This window comes from Peromyscus californicus, unplaced genomic scaffold (genome assembly GCF_007827085.1).
Source record: "Peromyscus californicus insignis strain IS unplaced genomic scaffold, ASM782708v3 Scaffold_14__1_contigs__length_90479793_seg_2, whole genome shotgun sequence".
Taxonomy (NCBI): Eukaryota; Metazoa; Chordata; class Mammalia; order Rodentia; family Cricetidae; genus Peromyscus; species Peromyscus californicus.
Genome location: NW_026294436.1, coordinates 59,215,606 through 59,231,996, shown reverse-complemented (window position 1 = coordinate 59,231,996; position 16,391 = coordinate 59,215,606). Strand labels below are relative to the sequence as shown.

General features: G+C 39.0%; 2 protein-coding genes across 2 annotated transcripts; both read right to left on the bottom strand.

The window, feature by feature from the left end:
• Positions 1-670: 670 nt before the first annotated feature.
• On the bottom strand, positions 671-3,326 carry LOC128109494 (olfactory receptor 10X1-like). The gene is made up of 2 exons (XM_052736662.1): positions 3,313-3,326; positions 671-1,643 (listed from the first exon to the last, which is right to left on the bottom strand). Exons 1-2 carry the CDS (start codon positions 3,324-3,326, stop codon positions 671-673), a joined length of 987 nt encoding a protein of 328 aa, XP_052592622.1.
• An 11,721-nt stretch (positions 3,327-15,047) lies between these two features.
• Positions 15,048-16,004, bottom strand: LOC128109336 (olfactory receptor 10X1-like). Its single transcript, XM_052736530.1, has one exon. It carries the CDS (start codon positions 16,002-16,004, stop codon positions 15,048-15,050), a length of 957 nt encoding a protein of 318 aa, XP_052592490.1.
• Between the last annotated feature and the right edge of the window lie 387 nt (positions 16,005-16,391).

Below are 16,391 nucleotides of genomic sequence, written 5' to 3'. Positions count from 1 at the left end.
ATCAAACATTTCACAAATCACAGAACACTCAGGTATTGGTATCTTATTTGTTCACATGAAATGTGTTGTAAGAGTTGTCCTATACGTAGAAGTTATTATTCAGAAGTCGTGTGATGTCATAGTCACAAATAGGGTACTATTAAAGTATTTATTAATCAATCTGTCATTAGTGTGGTGTGACTACTCAACAAGTGGTTTTGTGTGTTTGAGAATGTGTGTGTACATATGCATATTAATGTTTGTACAAATAGCCAGTTGTTGGATTTTACAACATAGATCTCCTACCAGAAATAGCTTTTCTACTGGAAAGTCTAACTCTGTGCATTACAATCTGTGACAGAAAAAAACCCAAAAAACTAAGACTTAATCATTAGATAATAAAGACATTTATCCATGCAGTAGTCATATTGTAACTTATCATGTTGTTCTATTTCTTTTCTCACTTGTGAATGACATAAAAGACCTAGAAATTGATTGGCAGAATCCTCAGATCATCAGGGCTAGGGGTAGCAGAGAGACTGGATAGCTTCCTAAACAAGCTTATAAAATATCCAAAAAAGCTTTGATGAAAGTCCCATTACTTGCTCCTGCATCTAAGCCATTTCATAGAAGTGACAGAGCAAATGCTCCATGGACTAATGAAGAACTACATATAAACAATAATATAAGATTATTTTTTCAATACTATTGTCTTTCTCATGACCTTTCTAAAAGCATTCTTCATATCCTTATTCCTGAGGCTGAATATGATGGGACTGAGGAAAGGGGTAATGACGGTATAAGGAACTGCTATCAGTGTGTCATCTCCTCCCGAGGCTTCTGGCTTCAGGTAAACAATAGAGGCAAACCCAAAGTGGATGATGACCACAGTGAGGTGTGAGGCACAGGTGGAAAATGCCTTTTGCTTACCCTCAGCTGAAGGAATTTTGAGGACAGAAGAAAGGATGAACACATAAGTCAAGAAGATGAGCAAGAATGTACCCAGCAAACCTGACACTGACATCAGAGTTACAGTGAATTCTGTGAGGTCACTGTCTGTGCAGGACAGTCTCACAACTGCCCTCATATGGCAGAAGAAGTGTCTGATGAGGTTGGGTGTGCAGAAAGACACCCTGAATATCAGTGCAGTCTCTATTAGAGAAATGAAGAATCCTCCAGCCCAAGCAGAGGCCACAAGTTGTCCACATGCAACATTGGTCATAAGAAGAGGATATCTGAGGGGGTTACAGATGGCCAGGAAGCGGTCATACCCCATCAAGGTGAGAATGATGCAGTTTGTTCCACCAAGGCCCAGGAAGAAGCACATCTGCAAGCCACAGCCTGTGACTGAAATGCGTCTGTCCTTGTCCAGGAGATCCACCAGCATCTTGGGGATGATAGTCAGGGTATAGCAGGTCTCAGAGAAGGAGAGTGCACTGAGGAAGAGGTACATAGGGGTGTGGAGAGATCTGTCCACCCAAGTCAAACCCATGATGGCCAGGTTGCCTGCAAGAGTGAGAATATAGAGGCAAAAGAAGACCACAAAGAGGAAGGTCTGTACATGTGGGTAAGCAGAGAAGCCTACGAGAATGAATTCCTTCAGGATTGTTTGGTTGATTTCCACTGCTTGGGTTCCTGAAATGTGAAAGAAAAAACAAATAAACCTTCAGTCATCCTTAGTTTTCATATTGTCAAATGAAATGCATGGTGTGAATAAGAGAAATCATCAGACTTACAACATCAATCAGTTTTCCATTCAGTTTAGCAAAACTCAGCCATGTATGTAGATGATATGATTTCCTAATTATGCATTCATTTATGTCTTCAACAATATCTTAATTGTGACTTACTATGTCACCATAAAATTTACTTATTCTGGCCTTAGAGAGGTTGACTATCAATTAAAAATCCTAATGCTATGTATGGGTGACCTTTCTTGAGCTGTTGGTTCCTGGGGTTCAATAGACCACTAGAACAATAAAGGCTGTCGCCATTGCTCTTGGTGAACATTCAGAACTTATGGTAAGACATTATTGTTATAGACATCACATAATTAAGTCATATGATTTAGGGAAATCAAGGTGATATGGATTCATTCATGGTGACTAAGTCTGATAATGCTAGAACTGGAACATTTATTCACGTTGACTAGGTCTTGTAGTGCTGGAAATTTCTATCTACACAATCGGCAAGGAAAGCCATCAATCCTTGAAAAAACAGTAATGGCTGGCCTTGAAGATATATCCACTGTTGTAAAAGTGCATCTAGGTTGTGGGAGTAACCAATTACTTTCTAATTGGACTTAAATCCTCCTTCACAAAATGATCCTTATGCCTGGTACTATTAACTGGGCCCCAAACCACTGACAGGACATGTTATAGGCAATAAGGGAGAATTTAATGCTAGTATTCTGATATGTGGGCATAGTAATTGACTACTCCCTAAGTTCTTGGCTTTATACCCATAGGTTAATGCATCCCTCAACCCTCAGAGGAGAAAATTTTTGTCATAGATTGTGGTTAATACAAAGACTAGTCAATATGCGGAGAATTAGATTCTGTAGCATGCTCAGCTCTAATTGGGACTCCTACCCAGAGGGCTCAGGGATCATTAAAGAAGTGTGGGGTATTGCTGTGGGCTGCAAGTATATGAATTAGAGATTCAGCTATATATGATAAAGCTATACCTATAAGGGTCAAGGAATTCTTCTAGAGGAAAGTCAAATATCAGGGAATATTGATGTTATATGGCTTTTCATATATCAGCCTTTTCATACTGCTGTGGGATGGTCTGTATGTCAAATGTGTTGCTGATTGGTCAATAAAGTATAGGAAGTATAGGTGGGACTAACAGAGAGGAGAATTGAGAGAACAGGAAGCTGGGTGAGAGAGACACTGCCAGCTGCCATGATGAGAAACAGCATGTAAAGATGCCGGTAAGCCACGAGCCATGTGGCAAGGTATAGATTAATGGAAATGGATTAATTTAAGCTGTAAGAACAGTTAGCAAGAAGCCTGCTATGGCCATACAGTTTGTAAGCAATATAAGTCTCTGTGTTTACTTGGTCGGGTCTGAGCGGCTGTGGGACTGGCAGGTGAGAGAGATTTGTCCTGACTGTGGGCCAGGCAGGAAAACTCTACCTACAAATGGCGCCCAACGTGGGGCAAGAGTTTCCACCTAAAACCTGAACAAAAAGATTCTAAAACGGAGCTAAAAACAGCTTCCTAATTGTCTCTCTCAAATGAGCTGCAGCTGCGGGTTTGAGCTACTGGTGGGTTCCTAGCGTGTGTGCTCAACCTGCCCCCTGGTGGGAATGAGGCCTCTGCAAGTGGCACATTAAGCTGCATGGTGGATTTAGCCTTTGCTAGTACAAAACAAAAAAAGAGGTTTCTGTGCTACACGCTGCTTGGATAAAAACATAGACCCAGGATAGCTCCCAGAGCTGGCGGTAAAGGTACTGCTGCCTTGTTGGGAAGCTGAGCTGGGTAGAGCTAGCAGCCACAGCTGCTGCAGTTTAAAGCAATAGATTCACAATTAGACAGATTCAGATGTGTGTAAAAGATACGTAGGCTTGAAAGAGACAAAAAAGGTGATATATACAGTTATATAAACAAATACATAGTTAAAAAATAAAGTCTTTAAAGAGACAGTAAAAATTAATATAAAAAATAAGCCACGTAAAGATGAATATTACACAGAGAATCTGGATTGTGTTGTCTTTGGGATTTTTAACTACAGAAAAACATTTGATTGTAAAAGATATTGAGTTAAACCAATATGTATATTTTAAAGATACCTTGACTTCAAAATTTGGATGTAAGGATGTGTTGCTTTGGAAAGGAGACTCTGCTTTTGTTCCCACAAAAAGCCAAAGGGTATGGATTTGTTCCAGATTAAGATACATCAGGTTTGACCAGCCAAGACCCCATAAAAGGTCTCCGATGACACCATGGCCCAGATGATCCAACATCCAAAACAGTTTCAAGGCAACTGGTTCAGACAACACAGCCTCATGGACTACTCCATGATCCTAAAATTGTTTTTGTGTCCCCATAAGATACAGCGCCCCCCTCCAGCAGAAAATAGTAAGAGAAGCTACTCCCAAATTCCCAAATTATATGTAATTTTACTAGGTTAAGGTTAAAACCTTCCTTTTTAAGAAAAGAAAAGGGGAAGTGCTGTGGGATGGTCTGTATGTCAAATGTGTTGCTGATTGGTCAATAAATAAATCACTGATTGGCCAGTGGCCAGGCAGGAAGTATAGGTGGGACTAACAGAGAGGAGAATTGAGAGAACAGGAAGCTGGATGAGAGAGACACTGCCAGCTGCCATGATGAGAAACAGCATGTAAAGATGCCGGTAAGCCACGAGCCATGTGGCAAGGTATAGATTAATGGAAATGGATTAATTTAAGCTGTAAGAACAGTTAGCAAGAAGCCTGCCATGGCCATACAGTTTGTAACCAATATAAGTCTCTGTGTTTACTTGGTCGGGTCTGAGCGGCTGTGGGACTGGCAGGTGAGAGAGATTTGTCCTGACTGTGGGCCAGGCAGGAAAACTCTAGCTACATCATACTATCAATTTCTTGTGTGCCCATAACTCCTAGGACATAATGGTAAACAGTATAAGCTTCTCAGACCTACTGCTGATCTGAACTAGATTAACTCCTCTACATAGACAATTTCTGTCTCCTAAGCATAGGAGACAGGTGGATTATAGATACATAGCTTTGTTTCTTGTGCAAATAAAGCTCAGCTGATCCCTTTCCTCCAGGCCTAGTGGTATTCTAGAGCTATTGACTAAGGACAAAAAGGGTTTTGTTTTGTTTTGTTTGTTTGTTTGTTTTGCATAACCAGGTGTGAGTGAGGGCCGGGGCAGGTTTTCGGTTTTCCTGGTCCGGGCAGAGTCTCATGGCTGGAGAGGAAGGGACAAGGCAAAGCTTTTGTAGACAGTAAGGATTGGGTCAAGTGAGGAGAGTAGGAAAAGAAGAAATGAGCATGGACAGAAAAACTGAAAATGAAGAAAAGATCGAAAGCATAAGGGCTTAGTTAGGGCTATGAGAGGACAGGAAAAGAAGGGACATAGAGGAACTGAGTGTCAGAATGGAACTGAAGCTGTGTAGATAGAATTTTATCATAAAGAAATAAAGTGAATGGACAAAAGAGCCTGGTGTACTTAGATTCTTTTCCCTCAGAATACCCCATCTACAGTCATAGCATCTTCCCCAGGACTCTGGGAGGAATCTTCTCAGGGCAGGCCCCTGGGAAAATTCTGATAGGTTATAAGACTGTAAGAGTTGGAGGTTGTAGATGTGTGCAGCAAAAAAGAAAAAAGTATTTACTAGACATGACCTCATAGTGGCTGTGAGCTCAAGTACAAGGTTGGCAAGTCACCCCAACCAAAAATCCCAGCATGGACAAGGAAGGCACTCATGAAGTCCCTCCTTTAGCTGAGAAGCTAGCAGGAATTGATAGCTGTTGGAAGGAAAAGTAGTGATAGGGTGAGAGGGGATTTGATCAAAACATTGCATATATGTATGGAAATTCTCTAACAATAAACATTAATAAAAGTAAAGAAAAATGTTTGGGGGACATAAATGAAAATATTGGTCTTTCTTAAAGGGAAAGTAATTTACCTCAAAAGAGATTTCATTGGCTAGTAATGTAATAATGATGAGATACTGCAACTGATGATCTGAAGAAAGAAACTCAGGTACTTTAATGGATCCACTTTTGGATAAGACTCTCAACACGGAATGGTGCTGAGTGAGTCTGGGGCCTGGGGGGATAGCTCAATGGATAAAGCATTTGCCTCCCAGGTATGAAGACTTGCATTCAGATTCCAGCACCCACATACAGGTCGGGCAGGCATTGCTGCCTGTCTGTTATCCCAGTACTCAGGAGTTAGAGACAGGGGTCATGAGTACACCCGTCTAGTGAGACCATTTAGAATTGGCAAGCTCTTGGTTCAACAGATACCTTTTTTCAATAAACAGAGAGCAATGGACGAAGACATTCAGTGTCAGCTTCAGACCTCCACATGGATGTACACACATGTGCTCACAGATATGTCAACATACCACACAGTCACACACATACAACACACAACATACCACATATGTGTACACATGCAACACACACCATACCACATATGTGTATACATGCAACACACAACATACCACACACACACACATACATACATACATACATACATACATACATACATACAATACAGAGCATGCCACACATGTACAATACAACATACAACATACTACACATGTATACACATACAACAAAGAACATACCACAAACATACACAAACACCAACTAGCACACCATAAACATGTACACATACAACACACAACATACCACACATGTACACATACAACACACAACATGCCACACACACGTACGTGTAAACAAAACCAAACAAAGTAAATGAAAACATGCCTAAGACTTTCTTGTTAGATTTTCCTTGCTTCAATAACCATGACCTAAAAGCAACATGAAAGGAAAGGTTTTTCTCATCTTACAGCTCACAGTGTGTCACGGAGGAAATGCAGGGAAGGAATTCAAGGCAGGCACTGAAGAAGAGACCAAAAAGGAATGCAGCTTACAGGCTTGTTTCCTATGGCTTGATCAGCCTGCTTTCTTACTGCATCCACAAGATGCCAAAGGATGCCACCACACCCAGTGAGGTGGGTTTTCCCACATCAATCATTAACCAAGAAAATATCTGGTAGGTTTACCCACAGGCCAGTGGTAATGCCTTCTATGGAGGCATTTTTCTCAATTAAGATTTTCTCTTCCCAGATACATGTAGGTTTGTGTCAAGTCAACAAAAAACCAACCCAAACACTGAAAAAGACAGAAGTAGTCTAACACAGCCATTCCTATGGAATATATAATCCTATGTCTGTTAAAGAAACATTGAAACGATTTCCTGGTCATTTGAGGACTAAGCTTGGATAATGACTTAAAATTGTTGGAGAAACCTGAAATCATCATTCCTTCTTGAGGTTGGCAACCAGGCACTAAAACATCAAAAGAAATTAAAACAAAACAAAACACACCTCCCTTTTGATACTTTGAGGGGAGAGAAGGGTGGACATTAGGGCACCCCAGCATTGTTAGGATTTGTAGTAATTAGCTAGAGGTGTAACACTAATTGATAAAGACTCTATATGTAAGCTTGAAACAGGAGGCAACTGAGATTATGTCCATTTTCTTAACAGCAAGCTCATCGCCCAAAGATAAATGTGAAATCACTGTGTGGATTCTTCAGTAAATCTCCACCTATTTACTCTCATCTTCCAACTTCCACAACATGATGACTGTCTATGTAATTAAAACATTCAGTTTCCTATTAGGCAGAGATATTTTTCCTGTCTCACATGTCAACATATTTGATAACTAGCATTTATGGAGTCTGCATTTCCCCAAATTCTTTCAAATGATTATTGATTTTTCACTTTACTGCATAAATATGAAGTGCGTGTGACAGCTGTGATCTGTGTGGGACAGCTGAGATTATCTCACTTTGGAAATAATTATATCTAGGAAGTGGCATATTTGTAACTGGAATCACACTGTTTTGATTACAACTCCCCATTCTTTCCACTCCCCCGTGTTTTCCTTTCAAGAATGGAACCATGATCATCATTTCTGTATTTCTCGAGGTGACACTTTAAGAAGACAAGAATTCTCAGTAAGTGTTTTATGAATAAGTTAAGAACCAGAAAGTGGCTAATCTAGAAACGGTGTCTGCCTTGCTTTTTCAGTACTGTGAGTTTTGAACATGTAGAGCAATAGAGTTTACACACTGCTTAGATCTAGTTCAGTCTAGATTAAACTTCTTGGCATTGTCAGAAGAGGCACAGAAAAATAATGTAAACATATTTTAATGTCGAATTCACTGTGATTCTTTCTGATTTCAAAATTTGCTTGGGGGTGATTGTTCCATTCTTCAATAATTAGTTTTCTGTAATATTCTGGACTTTCACCCCCACTCCCCCAAGGAAAATTAAGCTTTATTAGGGCCCTTCTGTTTTCCCTAATACGAGGAAACTCATTTCTCCCATCAGAATATCTTACACACCAAGGCTTTCCCTTTATAGCAAGTCTATAAATAAGTCAATTCTAAATATTTGAAGCCAAAAGGGTTAAATTCTTGTATCAAAGATATAATAGAACACATTACCAAAACAAGCTGATTTAGTTTCTTGTGTATTTAGAACAAACCCTGCAATTTCTCTATAACATGCTATGTATAAGTAAATGATATATTTCATTCCACATGCATGATCTCCTTCCAGCACAATCAGGGGATGGGTGTTGTTTGCAAAACCATCATTAATTTTAGAAGAATTTTGAGATGAAAAGCCAGGCATTGTAGTATGTTCCTGTAATCATAGAACTCAGGAAACCAATGCAGGAGGGTTACTTGAGTTCAATGCCAGCCTGGGCTACAGTGAATTCCAGGAAAGGATGGCTAGAAAGCACTGCAGTGTGAAATCCTGTCTTTCTTTCTTTCTTCCCTTCTTTCTTTCCTTCTTTCTTTCCTTCTTTCTTTCTTTCTTTCTTTCTTTCTTTCTTTCTTTCTTTCTTTCTTTCTTTCTTTCTTTCTTTCACTATAGCTTGATAGATTGCTCAGTGCTTATGAGCATTTGCTGCTATTTCAAGGGACCATAGTTCTGTTCCTATCATGCAAATCACCCAGCTCACAAGTGCCTGTAACTCTTGCTTCAGGGGATCTGATGCCGTCTTCTGGCTTCCTTAGTGCAAGCCACATGTCCATGGTATGAACACACACACACACACACACACACACACACACACACACACACACACACACACACAACATATAAATAAAATAAAAATAAAAAAATCTTAAAAGTAAGAAAGAAAAATAAGTGAAAAGTAAAGAAGCATTTTGAAATATTCTGCAATGTAAAGAATGAGCAATATATATTCCACAAAGGGATCTTTCCTTATCTGGTCATTACCTAACTGTGTGCTAAACTTATTCTGGGTAGATCATCGATACCGCAGTATGGCTTCCAGATTTTTGCTCTACCTTAGGCATAGTCTGAATTAGGATGTGGCCATTGGATCCTACCTTATCTTCACTTCTCTCTGAAGTGAACCAACTTGTGCCCATTTTAATTTGTGTTACCAGTCTTTAGACAAAATAATCATGTATTTTTCCAACTTCAAAGAGGAATAATGAGTGAGTGATAACAATTCATTGTTAATAAAAGAGAGTCACAGGATGTGAGTAGTGTCCTACCTTGTTGCTTCATTAGGTGACAAAGCAAGTCACTGCCACTGGTAAATTCTGAAAGATATTCTTCATGGTTTTTGTAGAAGCACACCTTGTTCTTCACTCAAAAACCGAGTTATGAACATCAGTGCTCTAAGGGTCTGGATTCTTCTATTGCTGGTTGTTTGGTGACCCTAAGAAAGTTGCTGTATGGTGTTGTTTTTTTTTTTTTTTTGTATTTGAATTTCTGCAGTTGGCAAGGATGGAGTTTTCTGAGTTTGTGCAGCTTTACTCTTTCTGTGGCTCTAGAGTTGTGTGATATGAGGTTTAGTGATTAAGTAGGCTATGCTCCCTTACCACCCACTAAACAACGGTAGGTAGAGCCTTGCTTTTTGCCACTGTGAGATGCTGTGTGATTATTATCAAAGGCTGAGGCTCCCCTGCTCTGGAGGTTTGTATGGTTCTGGTTAGGAGAGCCCTGGAGATCCCTGTTGTCTTTCATCAGAGAAGGAAGAAAACTTTCTTCCTCAACTTTATAATTTGGTCTCATTAGGTATAGGGCTTTGTGTAATACACGACCTTTAAAACACTTCTGCAAATCCTTGGGGGTTTCAGGTGTGCAGAATTCATTATGCACATTTAAAAAAAAACTTTCTGCTGCCTGTAAATTTTCTTTTGGCTGGAAGCCTAAATGAGAGTTAGAACACCAATGCTCACTGAGTTCACTTTCATTGACAAAAATCCTGCCTCGAACCAAACTTTATGACCAGACTTTAAAAGCACTTACAGAGTGTAAGTCCTTGAAGGACATTCAGCATTATCATTCACTAGTTAAATGAAAATTTAACAGTGTGACTCTACTAAATGACTATGTGGATGGCTAAGGCAAATACAATTGTATGTATACATCTTTACCATCTGTTCATCAGCTGAAAGCTATCTAGGCTGCTGCCATTTCTTGAAAGTGTGAATAGAGCAGCAATGAACGTGGCTGAGCTATCTCTGTTGTGGGGTGTTGAAGCCTTTCGGTATAGGCCAAAGGATGACATAATTTGGTCATACAGTAGATCTATTTTTAGCTTTCAGAGCATTCATACTGATTTCCACAGTGGCTGTACCAGTTTAGTGCCATAAACAGTGAATGAGGATTCACCTTGCCCACATCCTCATCATCATTTGTCAATTGTTTTCTCGATCTTAGCTATTCTGACTGGAAAGTAGTCAAACTTGAGTTTCCTTGGTTGCTAAGGATGTTGAACACATTAAAACAAATATTTTAGCCATTTTTATTTCTTATTTTGAGAGCTTCTTTCCCCCCACATCAGTAGCATGGGCACACACACACACACACACACACACACACACACACACACACACACACACGCACACACGCTTAATTGAGTCATTTGTTTTCTTGATTCTTTGTATTTCGAGTTCTTTATATATTCTTGATATTAATCCTCTATTGAATGTATAGCAGGAAAAGATTATCTCCCACTCTATGTGCTTTTTCTTCTCTAAATAGATCGTTTCCTTCACCGTGTAGTAGGTTTGAGGCCCCAGTTGTCAAATGCTCTTTATTTCCTGAGTGAATTCAGTCCTATTCAAAAAGTCACATTCCACTCCTATATCTTGTGGGATATCTTGCCCGTGTTTTCTTCTATCAGTTTCAGTGTTTCAGATTTCACTTTGAGATTTTTGATTCTTTTGGAACTAACTTTTGTGTGGGTGTTAGATATGGATCTAATTTCATCATCACAAAAAACATCAGTTTTTCCAGTACCATTTGTTGAAGATACTGTTTTTCATTCAGTGTGTACGTTTCATCATCTTTTTTCAAATACTAGATGGCTGTAATTACATGCAATCATATTTTGTCGGTCCAGCTGGACCAGAGGCAGGACTGGTCCAGCTGATCTCTCCCTGGGGCTCAGTGGGATGGTGAGTGTGGATGGCCCAGACCTCCCCTGTCCACCAGAGAGAAGCACACTGAGCCAGGAGTCTTGTTAAAGCAGGAACTCATTTTATTGCATCAGGAGTGGACTTGTATAGGTTGTCGTGATGGGGGGAGGATATGGGGTGAGGATAGCAGGCCAATGAGATGATGCCATATCAGCAGTTGCTAGGCAGAGGCATTCTAGGTCGAGTAGAGCTGAGTCACTTGTATGTGGAAATCATGTCCAAAGATAAGTCACCAAACTCGAGCTAGGCTTGGGAAGTTACACTGGGCCTCTCGTCAGGGCCTTATGGAGCCCAACAATATTTGGGTCTTACATTTTGTTCCATTGACCAACATGCCTGTTGTATGCCTGTAGCATATTATTTTTATTACTATTGCTCTGTAATAAGGCTTGAGATCTGGTATGCTGCTCCCTTCAGCATTATTCTTTTGGTCAGGATTGCTGAAGTCATCCTAGGACTTTTGTTCTTCCATAAGAATTTTAGTTTTCCCCCCTACTCTTAGAATAACGTCACATGCAATTTGACTGGGATTGCATGGAATCTGTAAATTGTTTTTAGTAAGATGGTAATTTTCCCAATTTTAATTTTTCCAGTGCATAACCATCAGATATCTTTCTGTCTTCTAGCATTTATCTCAATTTATTTGTTCAGAGGTTTAAAGTTCTCATTGGAGAACTCTATTATCTTCTTGATTAGGTTCATTCTTGGGTATATTTTTGAAGCTGTTATGAATAGCAGTATTTCCATGATCTCTTTCTCGGCGTTTTTGTTCTGGATTTATAGAAAGGCTACTGGTGTTTTGTAAGTTGATATTGAATTCTGACGCTTCCATGAAAATGTGGATCATATTTAGAAATTTTCTGGTGGAGTATTTTGGAGCTCTTGTATAATACCATTTTTGTCTGCAAATAAAGGTAATTTGAGTTCTTCCTTCCCAGTTTGTATCCCTTTAAGTTCCTTCCCTCATCTTATTGCTCTGTGTAGGGTTTCAAGCACTGACCGAAAAGGAGGAGGGACTAAGGATAGCCCTGGCTTGTTCCTCATTTTAATAGGGTTACTTCAAGTTTTTCACCACTTATGATAATGTTGGCTGTGTTTTTATCACATATAAACCTTGTCATGTTGAAGTATGCTCCCTTCATCCCTATTTTCTGTAGGGTTTTTGTTTTGCTTTTGCTTTTTTTTGGTTTGTTTGTTTTTTTGAGACAGAGTTTCTCTGTGTAGCTTTGCGCCTTTCCTGGAACTTGCTTTGGAGACCAGGCTGGCCTCGTTCTGTAGGGTTTTTATCATGATGCTGTATTGAATCTTACTAATGGCCTTTTCTTCATCTATTAATAAAATGAAATGACTTCTATCTTTACATCATTATTATTATTCTAATAAACTAACATATGTTGAATCATCTCCACGTTTCTTGGATAAAGCAGTCTTGATTGTTGTAGGTGATTTTTTTTTATATATGTGTGCATTTTGTTTACAACTTATTTTAAATAATTTTAAATGAGTGACTAATTTTATGTGTATGAATCCTTTGCCTGCATGTACATATATGCACTGCATGTATGCTTGGTGCCTGCTGAGGTCAGAAGAGGTCACTGGAACTGGAGATCTTTGTGAGGCACTCTGTGGGATCTGGGAACTAAACCCAGGTACTCTACAAGAGCAAGTGTTCTTAACCTCTGATCCACCTCGTGAGCTCCTAATTTGTAAGTATTTTGTTGAGAATTATTTTCATCTATGTTCATGAGTGGTAATGGCCTATAAGTTACCTTTGTAAATTTTTAGAAATTTGATCAAAATATAATTACGTCACTTTCCCCTTCCCTTTCCTTCCTCCAACCCCTCACAGGTCCACTCTCTCAGTGTTTCCATTTCCCAAACCCATTTATCTATCAAACTCATAGCCTCCTTTTCTTTGAATATTAGTGTTCCATATGTGTATATAAACAGGTAAATATATAAATACAACCTGCGAAGTTCATTTGTGTGTCTGTGATTTTGAGGCATCCACAGTGGGGATATGTCCAACACCACTCCTGCTCCTAAGGATCAGGGAACTTTCCTGAGGAGGGAGGGGAAGGATTCTAAGAGCCAGGAGAACCAGGAAATCCACTGTGAGATTGTGTCTCCTAGAAATGGCAAAGAAGCTTCACCAATGGCACCTCAACAACATGGGTGCCTAAGCAAGAGCTGAACAATGACAGCAGCAATAGACATGACATGCTACCTCAGAAAGTCAAATCTCAGACTCCATGACCAGAGAAAGAACCCCAGGGAACTGCTGAGAGAGGGAGAGGTCTTTCTCTTTTGTGTTGTGTCTTTACCTGGCTTTGCTGTTAGAGTGCTATTGGCATTGTAGAAGGAGTTTGGAAGTGATCTCACTGTTCCTATGTTTTGAATAATTTGAGAGGTATTGGTTCTTCTTTGAAAGTCCAGTAGAATTTTGTATCAAATCTATCTAGACCTGGATTCTTTTTAAAATTTATTTTGGAAGAGTTTTTATTACTGTTTCAGTTGAAAAAGAACACACTTGCTATTTAAACAACTTTTACAGGTTAACAACGGTAGAGATGTGGGATCCTCTTAAACTCAGAGAGTTAAGACAAAGGTACCCTTAATAAACTCATATGTATGACTATTTTAAGCAATCATTATTTTCATAAAAATGTCACATAAACCACATAAACTAGAGTTAAAATTACCCTAATATTTTCACATAAATTTATAAGTACATGCCTCAGTATATATATATATATATATATATATATATATATATATATATATATATATATATGCCTTTCATGGAAGTCACAGAGTTGTTTGACAGAAAATAATTGAGGAAAAGTTTCCATAAATTTTCCAGACCTTCATGACTGAATAATTAGTAAAGTCTGTCACTATTCTTCTGTTACATAAATTACAGTGCTTCTGTTTTGTTCTTGGCATTAAAAAATGATGGTATATTCATCTTGTTTCCTGTTTTACATTTGCTTACTCTGTTAACATCTTTGTTAAGTGCATTTTGGTTAAATATCTTAATATCATACATAACCCATTAACACTTGCTTTTGAATATTCTCACCACAGAGATACAGAAGCACACTCCTTATATTCAACTTTCACCAAATGATAAAATGTGCAGTTATTAATAGCTTGTTTATTTACATGAAAGGTGTCGAATGGTTTCTTCAATTCTCCAAAGGTGGAAATCATTGACAGGCAACAGTCTCTTAAATATGTTATTGTTAAAACAATAAGTAATGGATGAAGGTAAGTATGATAAAAAATACATTGTAATAAACTGGAAATTCTAAAAGATCTAATAAAACAAAGTTAAAGTGCAAAAATGAATTAGTATACAGGGATCAGTATGATGTGAATATTTAACAAATGAGATTTTATTTTTGTGTATATATTTATGTACATATATATGTTTTCACAAACAAATAGCTGCTGATTTTTACAATATATCTCCTGTTAGAAATAGCTTTCTCATGAGAAGTCCAACTTGGTACATACAATCTTTCCAGAAATATTGACCATTTGTGTCTTTAGATACTGAAAACATCTCTCAGTGCAGTGGTCACACTGCTGCTTTCCCTTCTGCTCTTTCCTCACTTACGACAGGTACAGAATGCCCAGAAATTGGCAGAGTCTTCTTATCAGTAGCATTATTCTTCCCATATTGTGGAATGAAGAGAGACTGGATAACTTCCTGATCATACTTAGAAAATGCTTGGGACAGATTAGGTGAAAGTCTCAGTCATGTACTCCTGGATTTCACCTTTCCATAGAAGTCACAGAGTGCATGCTCCATTGACTCCTGGAGGAAGTTAAACAATACACTAAACCAGAAACAATAGCCCAAGGTTAGTTTTCAAGGCTACTGTCTTTCTCATGATCTTTCTAAAAGCATTCTTCATATCCTTATTCCTGAGGCTGAATATGATGGGACTGAGGAAAGGGGTAATGACGGTATAAGGAACTGCTATGAGTGTGTCATCTCCTCCCGAGGCTTCTGGCTTCAGATAAGCAATGGATGCAAACCCAAAGTGGATGATGACCACAGTGAGGTGTGAGGCACAGGTGGAAAATGCCTTTTGCTTACCCTCAGCTGAAGGGATCTTGAGGACAGAAGAAAGGATGAACACATAAGTCAAGAAGATGAGCAAGAATGTACCTACTAAGCCAAACATTGACATTAGTGTTACAATGAATTCTGTGAGGTCACTACCTATGCAGGACAGTCTCACAACTGCCCTCATGTTGCAGAAGAAGTGTCTGATGAGGTTGGGTGTGCAGAAAGACACCCTGAATACTAGTGCAATTTGTATAAAAGAGACCAAGAATCCTCCAGCCCAAGCAGAGGCCACAAGTTGTCCACATGCAACATTGGTCATAAGAAGAGAGTATCTGAGGGGGTTACAGATGGCCAGGAATCGGTCATACCCCATCAAGGTGAGAATGATGCAATTTGTTCCACCAAGGCCCAGGAAGAAGCACATCTGCAAGCCACAGCCTGTGACTGAAATGCGTCTGTCCTTGTCCAAGAGATCCACCAGCATCTTGGGGATGATAGTCAGGGTATAGCAAGTCTCAGAGAAGGAGAGTGCACTGAGGAAGAGGTACATAGGGGTGTGGAGAGATCTGTCCACCCAAGTCAAGCCCATGATGGCCAGGTTGCCTGCAAGAGTGAGAATATAGAGGCAAAAGAAGACCACAAAAAGGAAGGTCTGTACATGTGGGTAAGCAGAGAAGCCTACGAGAATGAATTCCTTCAGGATTGTTTGGTTGATTTCCATTGCTTGGGTTCCTGAAATGTGAAAGAAGAAACAAATAAGCCTTCAATTCCTCCTTCATATTTTCAAATGAAATGAATGGTGTGGATAAGAGAAATCACCACACTTACAGCATACAATCAATTTTCCATTCAGTTTAGCAAAACTCAGCCATGTATGCAGATGATGTGATTTCCTAATTATGCATTTATTTCTTCAGCAATGAATTATTAATGATATAATTATGCCCAGAGGGATGATTTTGAACTATTTAAAATATTTTATTCGCTGGTAATTTAATATTGGTGAAAGATTCCTCTTGGTATTCAGGTAATAGATGCTCAGATCAATTAGCTGAGCTACATGTGGATGAAACTCTCAATGCTGAAAAAACACTGAGTGAGTTTTCAG

Coding starts and splice junctions, on each gene's coding strand:
- LOC128109336 (XM_052736530.1), bottom strand. CDS start 16,004: ATGGAAATCAACCAAACAATCCTGAAGGAATTCATTCTCGTAGGCTTC.